This window comes from Staurois parvus, unplaced genomic scaffold, assembly GCF_062004578.1.
Source record: "Staurois parvus isolate SC_StPar_1 unplaced genomic scaffold, SC_StPar_1.0 ptg001056l, whole genome shotgun sequence".
Lineage (NCBI taxonomy): Eukaryota > Metazoa > Chordata > Amphibia > Anura > Ranidae > Staurois > Staurois parvus.
Genome location: NW_028318852.1, coordinates 155,533 through 170,000, shown reverse-complemented (window position 1 = coordinate 170,000; position 14,468 = coordinate 155,533). Strand labels below are relative to the sequence as shown.

The 14,468-nt window shown below is 46.1% G+C and overlaps 1 protein-coding gene across 1 annotated transcript in view; it reads right to left on the bottom strand.

Moving 5' to 3' along the window:
• The window catches only part of CHD5 (chromodomain helicase DNA binding protein 5), a gene marked incomplete at its 3' end in the record, with an annotated part of 151,006 nt that overhangs the window by 31,192 nt on the left and 105,346 nt on the right, over window positions 1-14,468 (bottom strand). The window contains exons 18-21 of the mRNA XM_089658184.1: window positions 12,628-12,759; window positions 5,539-5,656; window positions 4,513-4,637; window positions 664-895 (exon numbers count right to left, since the gene is read on the bottom strand). Of these exons, the coding sequence (XP_089514310.1) occupies window positions 664-895; window positions 4,513-4,637; window positions 5,539-5,656; window positions 12,628-12,759 (607 nt within the window). The remainder of the gene's footprint in view (window positions 1-663; window positions 896-4,512; window positions 4,638-5,538; window positions 5,657-12,627; window positions 12,760-14,468) is intronic.

The following is a 14,468-nucleotide window of genomic DNA, read 5'->3' as shown; positions in this document are numbered from 1 at the left end:
CCCCTTTAGTTGCAGAGTCAGTGGCCCGGGAATGTATACATGCCGTGGCATGTGATGCTTTGCTTTGTGTCCTTGGCAGGAATGACACCCCCTTGTTGCTTCCAGCAGGCGAAGCACTCACTGTAAGCAACCCATTCAAGCTCTGCAAGCGCCCCACAACTGTGTGCAATACATGTGGTTGTGACGCAGGAGTCCAGCATTTAGGGAGTTAAAACGGGAGAAGAGGAGACAATACAACGCCTTCTCAACGTCTGCAAATGCTCTCTGAAGATCGATCCGAGCGCAGATAACTCTTCAAAGAGCAGAACATGTATAAATGATCCCTGTTTAAGCTCAAAAGCCTCATTAACCCCTTGGTGCTGGCACCTCCCGGCCCTTTAAGGGTTTCAGAAGCTGGGAGGCAGGGTTTAGTGTCATGTGACCGCCGTGACACGCCATCACGGTGGTCACATGATCGGGAAAGGTCCCGATCGAAAGAGATCGGGACCTTTCCGTGAGTACCGGATATGTGTGCTGGGAGCGGGCAGGGCGCACACTCTCAGCACATATGTTTTTTTTAATAGAACGCAAATGTGCGGCCGCTTGGTGGCTAGGCCCAGACCCCGGGAGGCCGCACATTTGCGTTCGGCCGGCGCCAAAAGACCCAAAGGGCTCCCTCCTTACCTTCAACATCGTCCTTAAACAACTCTTCGGTTCCAAACTTTAAAATATCGTCTAGTTCTTGCTTTGACATGGAGCCGGATTTGGAGCCGAGCCCCGGTCGTACGACAAGGTGAGTGAGCATCATTTTCCTCTTGGCTACCTGGGTGATCCTCTCCTCTACAGACGCCCGTGTGACGAAGCGGTAGATCATTACTTTCTTATTCTGCCCGATACGATGAGCTCGGCTGAAAGCCTGAAAACAAGATGTAAGAAGAGGGCGATGTAAAGTCACTTCTGGTAATCTATGCCAGCCTTTCTCAACCAGGATGCCCAGGCTTCTTCGGGGGTGCCTTGAGACTTCTTCAGGGGTGCCTTGAGACTTCTTCAGGAGTGCCTTGAGGCTTCTTCAGGGATGCATTAAGGATTCTTCAGGGGTGCCTTGGCAAAATGTCTAAAAATTGCCCAAAGCTTGAATACAAGCCTGCGGGTGAAAACAAGCCTGCCTTTTAGTTACACAAAGCCACAGGCTTTCATTGTGCACCATTATGACCTTCTAGCCACTGGCATCCTGACAACCAGTGACATCATCAGTTGATAAGGAGGATGTCAACTGCTTGCACAGCATCCTAGTTTGACCCTTCCCTGCCCCTCTCCGTCAGTGCTGGGGTCACATTAGCTCATTGATGGAGAAAAACTGAGGGAGAAGAGAAACACCAGAATACTAGTCAGTACCAGTGTGTAAAAGTGTATTTGCTTTGGAAGAATAAATCACCTCTAATGTTGGGTGTCCTACGTGTGTGGGTGTTGTGTTATATAGAATATAATATTTTAGAATGGGGTGCCGTTTGAAAATGATGGACAGTCTCGAGGCACCCCATTTTAGAATGGGGTGCCTCAAGACTGTCCATAATTTTAAAGGGTGCCTCGGGGCTGTCCATCATTTTAAAGGGTGCCTTGGGACTGTCCATAATTTTAAAGGGTGCCTCGACTAAAAAAAGGTTGAGAAACTTTGATCTATGCCTATCACGTAATGGTTGTCCAATTTCTACCAGGGGTATTTACCATACCTACAGTGGTCAGCCAAGAGAGCATTCCCAAATGGCTCTTCTCAAAGGCAAACTTACAAAACATGTCAACGCTGTGGGTTATACAATGCATTTGAATCAAAGGGGTCCTTCCTCCCAGAACCGATATTCCAGTGTTAGGTGGATGATGGACAGGTTAGGAACCAGACCAGACCAGAGTGAGATCTCAGCTCTTAGTTGCTGGGTCTGCATACCTGCTGTGATCAACCAATTCTGATATTTATTTATTTTATATTATGTAGAATGGAATGGAAGGAGTCAAAACCTACTGTAAAGGTGGGTGGGAACCCCCAAAACTCCCAAGTGGACAGGAAGTAGAGTGTCAGAACCTGGAAGTGAACCTGCAACCTCTGCTGTGTCTAGCGATGTCTCTTCTTGCTGACCCACCTGGGATGCCTGACAGCAGCCTGGATAATTCGTTGAATGATCTTGCCTTGTGTCCTTTCTCTTGAACCCTTTGCTCCTCCCATGAACTTCCTATTTAAGCCATGCCTTTCCTGTTTGCCAGATTTGTGTGCTCTCTCCAGCCAATATTCAGTCTTTGCAGATGACACCAAGCTGTGCCGTGGAATAACGTCCTTATAGCATGTCTCCAACTTCAATGCTCTGTGTAATTGGGGGACTATGGGGCCAATGAGGTTTAATGTTGATAAATGTACGGTTCTGCACTTGGGGGCCAAGAATATGCATGCATCATACATACTGGGGGGGGTACAACTGGGGGAATCAATGGTGGGGAAGGATCTGGGGGGAATCAATGGTGGGGAAGGATCTGGGGGGAATCAATGGTGGAGAAGGATCTGGGGGGGTCAATGGTGGAGAAGGATCTGGGGGGGTCAATGGTGGAGAAGGATCTGTGGAGAATAAATGATGGAGAAGGATCTGGGAGGGTCAATGGTGCAGAAGGATCTGGGGGGGTCAATGGTGGAGAAGGATCTGGGGGGGGGGGTGTCAATGGTGGAGAAGGATCTGGAGGGGTCAATGGTGCAGAAAGATCTGGGGGGGGTCAATGGAAGAAAAGGAGCTGGGGGGGAGGGGTAAATGGTGGAGAAGGATCTGTGGGGAATCAATGGTGGAGAAGGATCTTGGGGGGATCAATGGTGGAGAAGGATCTGGGGGGGAACAATGGTGGAGAAGGATCTGGGGGAGTCAATGGTAGGAGAAGGATCTGGAGGGTCAATGGTAGGAGAAGGATCTGGGGGAATCAATGGTAGAGAAGGATCTGGGGGAATCAATGGTGGAGAAGGATCTGGGGGAATCAATGGTGGAGAAGGATCTGGGGGGGGTCAATGGTGGAGAAGGATCTGGGGGAGTCAATGGTGGAGAAGGATCTGGGGGGGTCAATGGTGGAGAAGGATCTGGGAGTTCTGGTAGATCACAAGCTTAATAATGGCAGCAATGCCAAGCTGCGGGTTCTAAAGCGAGCAAAATCCTCTCTTTTATTAGGAGAGGTATAGACTTCAGAGAGAGAGATATCATCCCCCCCCCCCCCCGGTACAAATCATTAGTAAGACCTCATCTGGAATAAGCAGTTCAGTTTTGGGCACCAATTCACAAAAAGAACATTGGGGAACTGGAGAAAGTACAGAGAAGGGCAACCAAATGGATAGGAGGCATGGAGGAGATCAGCTATGAGGAAAGCCAGTTGGTTAAACATCATGCTGCTTAAGGCAGGCAGTGTTGCCGCTAAACGCAGCTAATGCAGTTCTATGGGGCAGCACCAAAACAACATGCAACGTACGCCATTGTTGTGTTGTGGTGGTAAGGCAGTTATAGGGTTAAATCAGGCGGTGAGGAGGTGAGATATTGGGGTTGATTTACTAAAGGCAAACAGACTGTGCCCTTTGCAAAGCGCGGGTGCTCCAGAGCTTAGTAAATGAGGGGAAGCTTCACTTTGCAAAGAATACCCAATCACATGCAAGGAAAATGAAAACAAACAAAAAAAAAACCCCAAAAAAACATTTTTGCTTGCACCTGATTGGATAATGGAAGTCAAGAGAACTTCTGCTAATTTTTTTGTGCAGTGCTATAAACTGTGCTAATAAATTTATCTTGACCAAAAATAAATGGTAACTTAAAGCAGAGCTCCACTCAAAAGTGGAAGCTCTGCTTGTTTTCCTCCTCCCCTCCTCCGCTGCCATATTTGGCACCTTTTTGGGGGAGAGGGGGGAGCAGGTACCTGGTTTTGACAGGTACCCACTCCCACTTCCGGCTCAATTCCGGCGAAGTGAGCCTGAAGTTTGGCTCCCTCTTCCCTCCTGCAGTCTCCTGGGAACTTTCAGAGGTCCCAGGAGACTGCCGGACCAATCAGGAGGCGCGGCGTGACTCGTGCATGAGCAGTGGGCACCCGACTGTGAGGCCGCATGCTGTCACAGCCTGGAGCCCAGTTGAGATGCCGGCGCCGGGGAGGAGAGAAGGAGAGAAGGAACGGGGGAAAGTGAGAACCTCACTGAAGCCCGGGACAGGAAAATGTGTGTTTATTGAAAGTCAGCAGCTACAATTATTGTAGCTGCTGACTTTTAATAAACACAAAAACGTCTTGAACTCTTTGGCTTTGATAAAAAAATAATTGTCCATGAAGAATTCTACTCGTTTACCTAGTTCTGGATCAGCACAGCCTATTAGCCTTTAGTAAATCAACCCCAATGTATCCGTATGGTCTGTCAAAACATTTGAAAAGCGATCAGAGCATGGATCCCTTTTCAGAGGAGTGGCAGTCCCCACCGTACGTGTGAATGAGAAGAGCCCAGACCCCCAGCATGTAACGGCGTGGGAACAGGCTGACCTGAATGTCATTATGAGGGTTCCAGTCGGAGTCGTAGATGACGACAGTGTCAGCGGTGGCCAAGTTTATCCCGAGACCTCCAGCTCTGGTAGACAGTAAGAAACAGAACTGCTGAGCTCCTGGAGCTATGGAGGAAAGGAAGGAAGAGTCATAAACACACATTTACAACATGTTCATAGAGATCCTCATCTCCTAGCATTACAATTACAAACTATAACTATTATGGGAGGTTTAATCTAGGCTCAAAGGGAAGGGGTATTTATCGTATTTTTCGCTCCATAAGACGCACTTTCTTCCCCCAACCCAAAAAATGGGGGGAAATGTCTGTGCATGTTGTGGAGTGAATACGGAGCGGCTGGCCCGGTATTCCCCCCCATCGCCGCCATGTTAGAACACCGGGCCGACCATGGCTGAAGACACTTTCCTGAAGCTGCATGTATGCATACAGGCAGTGGGAAGGGGTTGAACCAGTCGTCCATCAAAATGACATCACCACTGCTTAGGGACAACAAATGAGAACCAAATATGTGATTAAAGATAACATATACAGGTGAAACTCAAAAAATGAGAATATGGTGATTAGAGTGGGACACTTTGAGCCGAGATTATTCCACCTTTTCACAATATTCTCATTTTCTGAGATTGTGGATTTGGGGTTTTCATGAGCTGTAAGCCATAATCATCACAATGATGACAAATCACGGCTTGAACTATCTTGCTTTGCATGGAATGAGTCTCTTATATTAGTTTCACCTTTTAAATTGCTGCACTGAAATAAATCAACTTTTGCACCATATTCTCATTTTTCGAGTTTCACCTGTACATAATACAGAGATGACAAAGGTTCCGGCCTTCCCCGCCGTGTAAGAAAAAAAATAATTGATTTGTACCCCACGATTGTCATTACTACGGCTGCCGTTATTTATAAAAGATCGTCATCTTCAGCTATTACAGCTACTAAGAGCTGCAGAGTCATGGCGGTAAAAAGAAAATGGCGGAGGTTGTATGTGATTAGCACAATAGTACCATTAAACCTGTCAATTGCCTCTTGTCGCAGCCCTCCCGTGATCCCTCCGTCTATCCGCTCGTACTTGTAGCCTTCGTACTCCAGGAAATCTTCAAGTAAATCCAGCATTTTTGTCATCTTTAAAGATAAATTATTGGCAGTATTGATATACAGGATTTATGGCGCCAACAGTTTGCTCAGCGCTTTAAAATATAACGGGAGACAATACAGCAACCATACAGTTCCATACAAGAGGGTTTGGAGGGCCCTGATCCTGGGAGCTTACAATCTAAGAGGGAGGGGCTAGTGGTACAAAAGGTAAATAAATACACAGCGGTTGCATTTTTCATTCTACAATACATGGTAGCATTTCTGTACAATTATATATTTATATTCTGCACAATTATGTATGCACAGCAAAGGAAATGTGTATTTGCTCCCCGGCTGATGTTGAATGTTCGCCCCTCACAAGAAATGATCGGTCTAAATATCGAATGTTCGGTGTATTGTAACACTGAGAGACAGAATACAACAACAAATTCAGCAGAAATGCGTCTAACAAATGATGACGGATCTGCATGTTCATGAGGGAAAGAAGGATTTGATCCCCTATCATTCAGCAGGATTTCTGGCTCCCAGGTGTCTTTCATACAGGTAACAAGCTGAGATTAGAAGCAGTCTCTTAAAGGGAGTGCTGCTAATCTCATTGTGTTACCTGTATAAAAGACACCTGTCCACAGGAGCCATCAAACCATCAGATTCCAAACTCTCCACCATGGCAAAGACCGAAAGAGCTGTCCAAGGATGTCAGGGACAAGATGGTAGACCTACACAAGCCTGGACTGGGCTACCAAACTATGGCCAAGCAGCTTGGTGAGAAGGTGACAACAGTTGGTGCAATCATTCACAAATGGAAGAAACACAAAACAAGTGTCAGTCTCCCTAGGTCTGGTGCACCATGCAAGATCTCACCTCGTGGAGTGTCAATGATCATGAGAACAGTGAGGAATCATCCCAGAACTACACGTGAGGATCTTGTCAATGATCTCCAGACAGCTGGGACCACAGTCACCAAGAAAACAATTGGTAACACACTACGCCGACAAGGACTGAAATCCTGCAGTGCCCGCAAGGTCCCTCTGCTCAAGAAAGCACATGTCCAGGCCCGTCTGAAGTCTGCCACTGAACATCTGAATGATGCAGAGGAGGACTGGTGGGAAGTGTTGTGGTCAGAGGAGACCAAAATCCAGCTCTTTGGCATCAACTCAACTCACCGTGTTTGGAGGAGGAGGAATGCTGCCTATGACCCCAAGAACACCATCCCAACTGTGAAACATGGTGGTGGAAACATTCTGCTTTGGGGGTGTTTTTCTGCTAAGGGGACAGGACAACTGCACCCCATCAAAGGGACGATGGTCGGGGCAATGTACCGTCAAATCTTGGGTGAGAACCTTCTTCCCTCAGCCAGGGCATTGAAAATGGATCGTGGATGGGTGTTCCAGCATGACAATGACCCAAAACACACAGCCAAGGCAACAAAGGAGCGGCTCAAGAAGAAGCACATTAAGGTCCTGGAGTGGCCTAGCCAGTCTCCAGACCTTCATCCGATTGAAAATCTGAGGAGGGAGCTGAAAGTTTGAGTTGCCAAACGTCAGCCACCGAACCTTAATGACTTGGAGAGGATCTGCCAAGAGGAATGGGCCAAAATCCCTCCTGAGATGTGTGCAAACCTGGGGGCCAACTCCAGGAAACGTCTGACCTCTGTGATTGCCAACAAGGGATATGCCACCAAGTACTAAGTCATGTTTTGTGAAGGGGATCAAATCCTTCTTTCCCTCATGAACATGCAGATCCGTCATCATTTGTTAGACGCATTTCTGCTGAATTTGTTGTTGTATTCTGTCTCTCAGTGTTACACCGAACATTCCATTGTTAGACCGATCGTTTCTATGTGAGGGGCGAACATTCACCATCAGGGGGGAGCAAATACACATTTCCTTCACTGTATACTCTGTACAATTATATATGTCAGTGTTTGGTGGAAGCGGGATTTCTTTTTGCCTTCTTTAGAAAACAAGAATAATACTTTAATCCAGTTGTAGATATGAAGGTTGTAGAAATCAACTATAAGTGTTCAGCTAGGTGGTATGTTACACCGAGTGTGGCACACAGGCAATATATAGATAAGTCACCCTCAGTGGCGTCCCGAGGCAGGTGCGGGGGTGTGCGCCGGACCGGGTGACACCGACCGCACGGGGTGACACCGGACCCGCTCCACGAAAAGGTAAGTTGTAAAGCAAGCCGACGATTCCATCCTGTGGGGATCGTCGGCTTTCTTTACAACTTACCTTTTATTGGAGCGGGTTCAGTGTCACCCCGTATAGGTTGCATGCTGATGTTCCCCACAGGATGGATCGGATCTGCGGATTAGGGAGCATAATAGATCAGACTCCGATCCATTATGCTCAATCTTCAGATGGGATCCATCCTGAAGGGATCATCGGCTTTCCTTACAACTTACCATTTCGCGGAGCGGGTCCGGTGTCACCTTGTATAGGTTGCATGCTGAAGATCCCCACAGGATGGATCTGATCTGCGGATTGAGGAGTCTGATCCATTATGCTCAATCCGCAGATCCGATCCATTCTGTGGGGATCGTCGGAGGGGGTGTCACCAAGTGTTACCGGGTGACAACAACCCTAGGGACACCTTCCCCCCTAGCACCCTTGTGCTAGGGGGGAAGTGGGTGTGAGGGCACAATGGAACATATTTGGTGGGAGTGTCCTAGATACAGATTGGGGTGAAATAATACACCAAATACAGGAGATCACAGAGGTTAGTGTCCCGGAAGATCCAGGCACATGTCTAGACCACGGTAGAAAAATATAAAAATATAATGATCTTTCATCTGATAAGTGCGGCAAAGGGACTTATACCTAAATTTTGGCAAGAACAAGAAGTACCGAAAATAAAAGGACTAGATAAGTACAGTGGATCATGTATACAAGATGGAGGAACTCCGCCATATGGAAGAGGATAAAATTATGAGATTTCGGGAAAAATGAGAGGTGTTTAGAAAATTATCTAATGGAAGAGATAAAGAGAGAGGAGGAAACTGGGAAAGGAAAAAAAAGAGTTGGGTAAATTAGGAAGAAAGAGAAGGGAGTTCTGAGAGTATTCCGGAAATAAAGAGGAACTAGAGCTAAAAAGAAGAGAATATAGGAGGAAGATGGGGTCTGGGGAGGGAGGGAGGAGGGGGGGGTGATTATTAAATGATTTTTTTTTTTGTATTTGAATGATATGATTATTTATTGATGTTAAGTGGAAACTTTGAAAAGTAATAAAACATTTTATATATATATATATATGTTTTATTAGTTTTTTTTAACATTATATACAGTGAGGAACAGAAGTATTTGAACCCCCTGCGATTTTGCAAGTTCTCCCACTTCTCCATCATGGAGGGTCTGAAATTCACATTGTAGGTACATTCCCACTCTGAGAGACAGAATTAAAAAAAAAAATTCAGGAAATCCCATTGTATGATTTGTAAAGAATGTATTTGTCTCGCACGGCTGAACAGAAGTATTTGAACCCCTGAGAAGATCAGTGTTAATATTTGGTACAGAAGCCTTTGTCTGCAATTACAAAGGTCAGACGTTTCCTGTAGTCCTTGACCAGGTTTGCACTGCAACAGGGATTTTGGCCGACTCCTCCACACCGATCTCCTCTAGATCTGTCAGGTTTCGGGGCTGTCGCTGAGCAACACGGAGTTTCAGCTCCCTCCAAAGATGTTCTATTGGATTTAGGTCTGGAGACTGGCTAGGCCACTCCAGAACCTTGATATGCTTCTTACGGAGCCACTCCTTGGTTCTCCTGGCTGTGTGCTTCGGGTCGTTGTCATGTTGGAAGACCCAGCCATGACCCGTCTTCAATGCTCTGACTGAGGGAAGGAGGTTGTTGCTCAAAATCTCACAATAAATGGCCCCATTCATCCTCTCCTTAATACAGTGCAGTGGTCCTGTCCCCTTCGCAGAAAAGCACCCCCAAAGCATGATGTTACCACCCCCATGCTTCACAGTAGGGATGGTGTTCTTGGGATGCAACTCATCCCTCTTTTTCCTCCAAACACGACGAGTGAAGTTTAGATCAAAAAGTTCTCCTTTGGTGTCATCTGACCTCATGACTTTCTCCCATGCCTCCTCTGGATCATCCAGATGGTCATTGGGAACCTTCATACGGGCCTGGACATGTGATGACTGGAGCAGGGGAACCTTCAGACGGGCCTGGACATGTGATGACTGGAGCAGGGGAACCTTCAGAGGGGTCTGGACATGTGATGACTTGAGCCGGGGAACCTTCCATGCAATGCATGATTGGAAACCATGACGGCGTAGTGTTCTACCAACAGTGACCTTTGAAACTGTGGTCCCAGCTCTCTTCATGTCATTGACCAGCTCCTCCCTTGTAGTTCTGGGCTGATTCCTCACCTTTCTTATCATCAGTGATCCCCCACGAGGTGACATCTTGCATGGAGCCCCAGTCCGAGGGAGACTGACAGTCGTCTTTAGCCTCTTCCATTTTCTAACAATTGCTCCAACAGTTGATCTATTTTCACCAAGCTGCTTGGCAATTGCCCCGTAGCCCTTTCCAGCCTTGCGGAGGTCCACAATTTTGTCTCTGGTGTCTTTTGACAGCTCTTTGGTCTTGCCCATGGTAGTAGTTGGCGTCTGACTGACTGTGGGGTGGACAGGTGTCTATAAAGAGCTCAGACAGGTGCTACTAAGTGAGATGAATGAGTGGAGTAGAGGTGGACTTTTTAAAGGCGCAGTAACAGGTCTTTGAGAGCCAGAATTCTTGCTGTTTCTCAGGTGTTCAAATACTTCTGTTCAGCCGTGTGAGACAAATATATTCTTTACAAATCATACAATGGGATTTCCTGAAATTTTTTTTAAATTCTGTGTCTCAGAGTGGGAATGCACCTACAATGTGAATGTCAGACCCCTCCATGATTTCTAAGTGGGAGAACTTGCAAAATCGCAGGGGGTTCAAATACTTCTGTTCCTCACTGTATGTATAAAAAAAGCACACACACACACACATATATATATATATATATATATATATATTTTATTCGGGTTTTTTTTAACCATTAGCCGCCCGGCCAATGGCCGTTTGGCGGCTTCAATTGTGTCCCTGCATTCCGGGTGCACGCCATTTGGCGTGCTCCCGCACATGCGCCGTTTGCACTAATGCAGAGCCGCGCAGCAGTGCGATCTGTCAGCGGCTGTGCACCTCAGACACGGCCGATGACAGATCCGAGTACCGCCTCCCGTTGCCGGTACCATGTGACCTGCTGTGACCAATCACAGCAGGTCACATGACAGTTGTATACAATGGATGGCTTCATTCATGATGCCATCCATTGTATACTAGTGCCTAGCTGTGAATGGTCACAGCTAATCACATGCACATGTCATGTGATTAGCTGTGACCAAATCACAGCTAAGCACAAAAAAAAAAAAAAAAAAAAAAGCTGAATGAATCGATTTCATGCAGGTAAATGCTTGCTTATAGCAAAGTAATTCTTTGCTATAAGCAAATTGTGTAAAAAAAAAAAAAAAAAAATACTGATCACTTCCCCAAAGTAGTACAGTGTTACTATGGTAACATTGCACTACTTTGGTCAAAGTAAAATATGAAAAAAAAATCTTAAAAAAAAAAAAAAAAATGTAATAAAAAATTAAATATAATAAAAAAATTAAAAAAAATTAAAAAAAATATATATATATATATTTTTCATACTGTCACCAGTCAGTGTCCCTGTTCACCGCCATGCCAGTTATATGATGACGCTGTACTGCACTGGTGACAGTATGTAAAAAAAAAAATAGTGAAAATAAATTATTTTAATTTTTTCATTTTCCGAAAAATTATGACAAAAAAATACAACTTCAAAAAACTCGCCATGCCTCTTATGAAGTACGTCGGACTGTCTACTCTGCAAAAAGGGGTCATTTGGGGGATATTGTACTGCCCTGACATTTGGGGGATATCTGTACCCTCCTGACATTTGGGGGATATCTGTACTGTCCTGACATTTGGGGGATATCTGTACTGTTCTGACATTTTTGGACCTCAAGAAATTAGATTGGCCGTCAGTACTTCAGGATTGATCAATATTCAGATCTATCCCATAGTTTGTGAACTCTATAACTTTCCTACAAACTAAATAATACATCCTTATTTGGGTTATTTTCACCAAAGACATGTAGCAGAATACATCTCGGTCTAAATTTATGAAGAACAATTATTTATTTGTAAACTTTTATAACAGAAACAAAGAAAAATGTGTTTTTTTTCAAAATTTTTGGTCTTTTTTTGTTAATTTAGCAAAAAATAAAAACCCCAGCGGTGATTAAATACCACCAAAAGAAAGCTCTAGTTGTGTGAAGAAAATGATAAAATTTTTGTTTGGGTACAATGTTGTATGACCGCGCAATTGTCATTCAAAGTGTCAGAGCGCTGAAACCTGAAAACTGGCCTGGGCAGGAAGGTGTAAAATTGCCCGGTATTGAAACGGTTAATATATATAAAGCGTTTAGCCGCATTTTCGTTTTTTTTGCCTTCTTTAACCAAAAAAAAAATGTTTTCTTTGTCAAAAAATTGTCCAAAAACACTGGGTTGTGGTTTACCACATTTTGCAGCGTTTTTCAGCGTTACAGTGTTTTTACAGCTAAAAAAAAACTCCTCTAGAAACCTGCTAGTTCTGGGTTTTTTTTCAGCCAAAAAACGTTGATTCCAGTCTGTGTGTGTATGGACACCGAGGATAACATTCTGGGGGGTTTACTGGCTGTAGAAAAAAAGTAAAAGCCAAAAACAGCCGCTGCAAAAATGCTCCATGTGCGTGAGGACTAATACTGACTGACTTTATGTGACCGGATCTGTCGGTGAATGACATAAACCCATTTTATGTGGTCACAGATGTTGCAGCATTTCATTGGAGTTTTATTCAGCCAATAGCTGTGCTTTCTGGATGTAGAAGTGACCCCTCATGTCATCTTCCCAGGACCGCCCTGCTTTGCATACAGCATTACACATCCTGGTACCTGAGAGAATATCAGGACTCGGTGTCCTCCGTCTTTCAGCTTCTTCAGCATTTTCTGTAGCAGCATCAACTTCCCAGAGGATTTCACTAAAGAGCTTCCATCATAAGACCCGTTGGGCAGCACCGGCGCCTCCTGTGTTGGGAAGATAGAAATACGGAAGAGGGTCGTGAATTCTGTTTTAGGATTCTGACAAGGTGCTTTTTGTTTAAAGTGGAACTCCAAGAAAACTAAATACACGGCTGAAAATCAGATTTGTGAACGTTTTTATAATTCTGTTCAGTCTTGAGATTTAGGCACCCCCAGCTAGACGGCATAACCAAGTCCTAAATGCAGTGCAACTAATCCATACACCTGGTCCTGGACCCACCCCTCCCCATTATCTGACTTCTGTCCCTATTCCTCCCCACCACTTCCTCCCTCACTGGGAGGAAGCCTCATCACATGGTGTCATTGGGCCCCATTATTGGTGTCATTGGGAGGAATTGTGCCTTATCACATGGTGTCACTGGGCCCCATTGTTGGTGTCATTGGGAAAAATTGTGCCTCATCACTGGCACTGTGGTGTGTAAGGGACACTGTGATGTGTAGGGGGCACTGTGGTGTGTAAGGGACACTGTGGTGTGTAAGGGGCACTGTGGTGTGTAAGGGGCACTGTGGTGTGTAAGGGGCACTGTGGTGTGTAAGGGGCACTGTGGTGTGTAAGGGGCGCTGTGGTGTGTAAGGGGCACTGTGGTGTGTAAGGAGCTCTGTGATGTGTAAGGGGCACTGTGGTGTGTAGGGGGCACTGTGATGTATAGGGGGCACTGTGATGTGTAAGGGGCACTGTGATGTGTAAGGGGCTCTATGATGTATAGGGGGCACTGTGATGTGTAAGGGGTACTGTGATGTGTAAGGGGCGCTGTGATGTATAGGGGGCACTGTGGTGTGTAAGGGGCACTGTGATGTGTAAGGGGGCACTGTGATGTGTAAGGGGCACTGTGATGTGTAAGGGGGCACTGTGATGTGTAAGGGGCTCTGTGATGTATAGGGGGCGCTGTGATGTGTAAGGGGGCGCTGTGATGTGTAAGGGGCACTGTGATGTGTAAGGGGCTCTATGATGTATAGGGGGCGCTGTGATGTGTAAGGGGTACTGTGATGTGTAAGGGGCTCTGTGATGTGTAGGAGGCACTGTGGTGTGTAAGGGGCAATGTGATGTGTAAGGGGCAATGTGATGTGTAAGGGGCACTGTGATGTGTAAGGGGGCACTGTGAGGTGTAAGGGGGCATTGTGATGTATAGGGGGCACTGTGATGTGTAAGGGGCACTGTGATGTATAGGGAGCTCTGTGATGTGTAAGGGGCACTGTGATGTATAGGGAGCACTGTGATGTGTAAGGGGGCTCTGTGATGTGTATGGGGCACTGTGATGTATAGGGGGCACTGTGATGTGTATGGGGCTCTGTGATGTGTATGGGGCTCTGTGATGTGTATGGGGCTCTGTGATGTATAGGGGGCACTGTGATGTGTAAGGGGCTCTGTGATGTATAGGGGGCGCTGTGATGTGTAAGGGGCTCTGTGATGTATAGGGGGCTCTGTGATGTATAGGGGGCACTGTGATGTGTAAGGGGCTCTGTGATGTATAGGGGGTGCTGTGATGTGTAAGGGGCTCTGTGATGTATAGGGGGCGCTGTGATGTGTAAGGGGTACTGTGGAGTGTAAGGGGCACTGTGATGTGTAAGGAGCTCTGTGATGTGTAAGGGGCTCTGTGATGTATAGGGGGCGCTGTGATGTATAGGGGGCGCTGTGATTTATAGGGGGCACTGTGATGTGTAAGGGGCGCTGTGATGTGTAAGGAGCTCTGTGA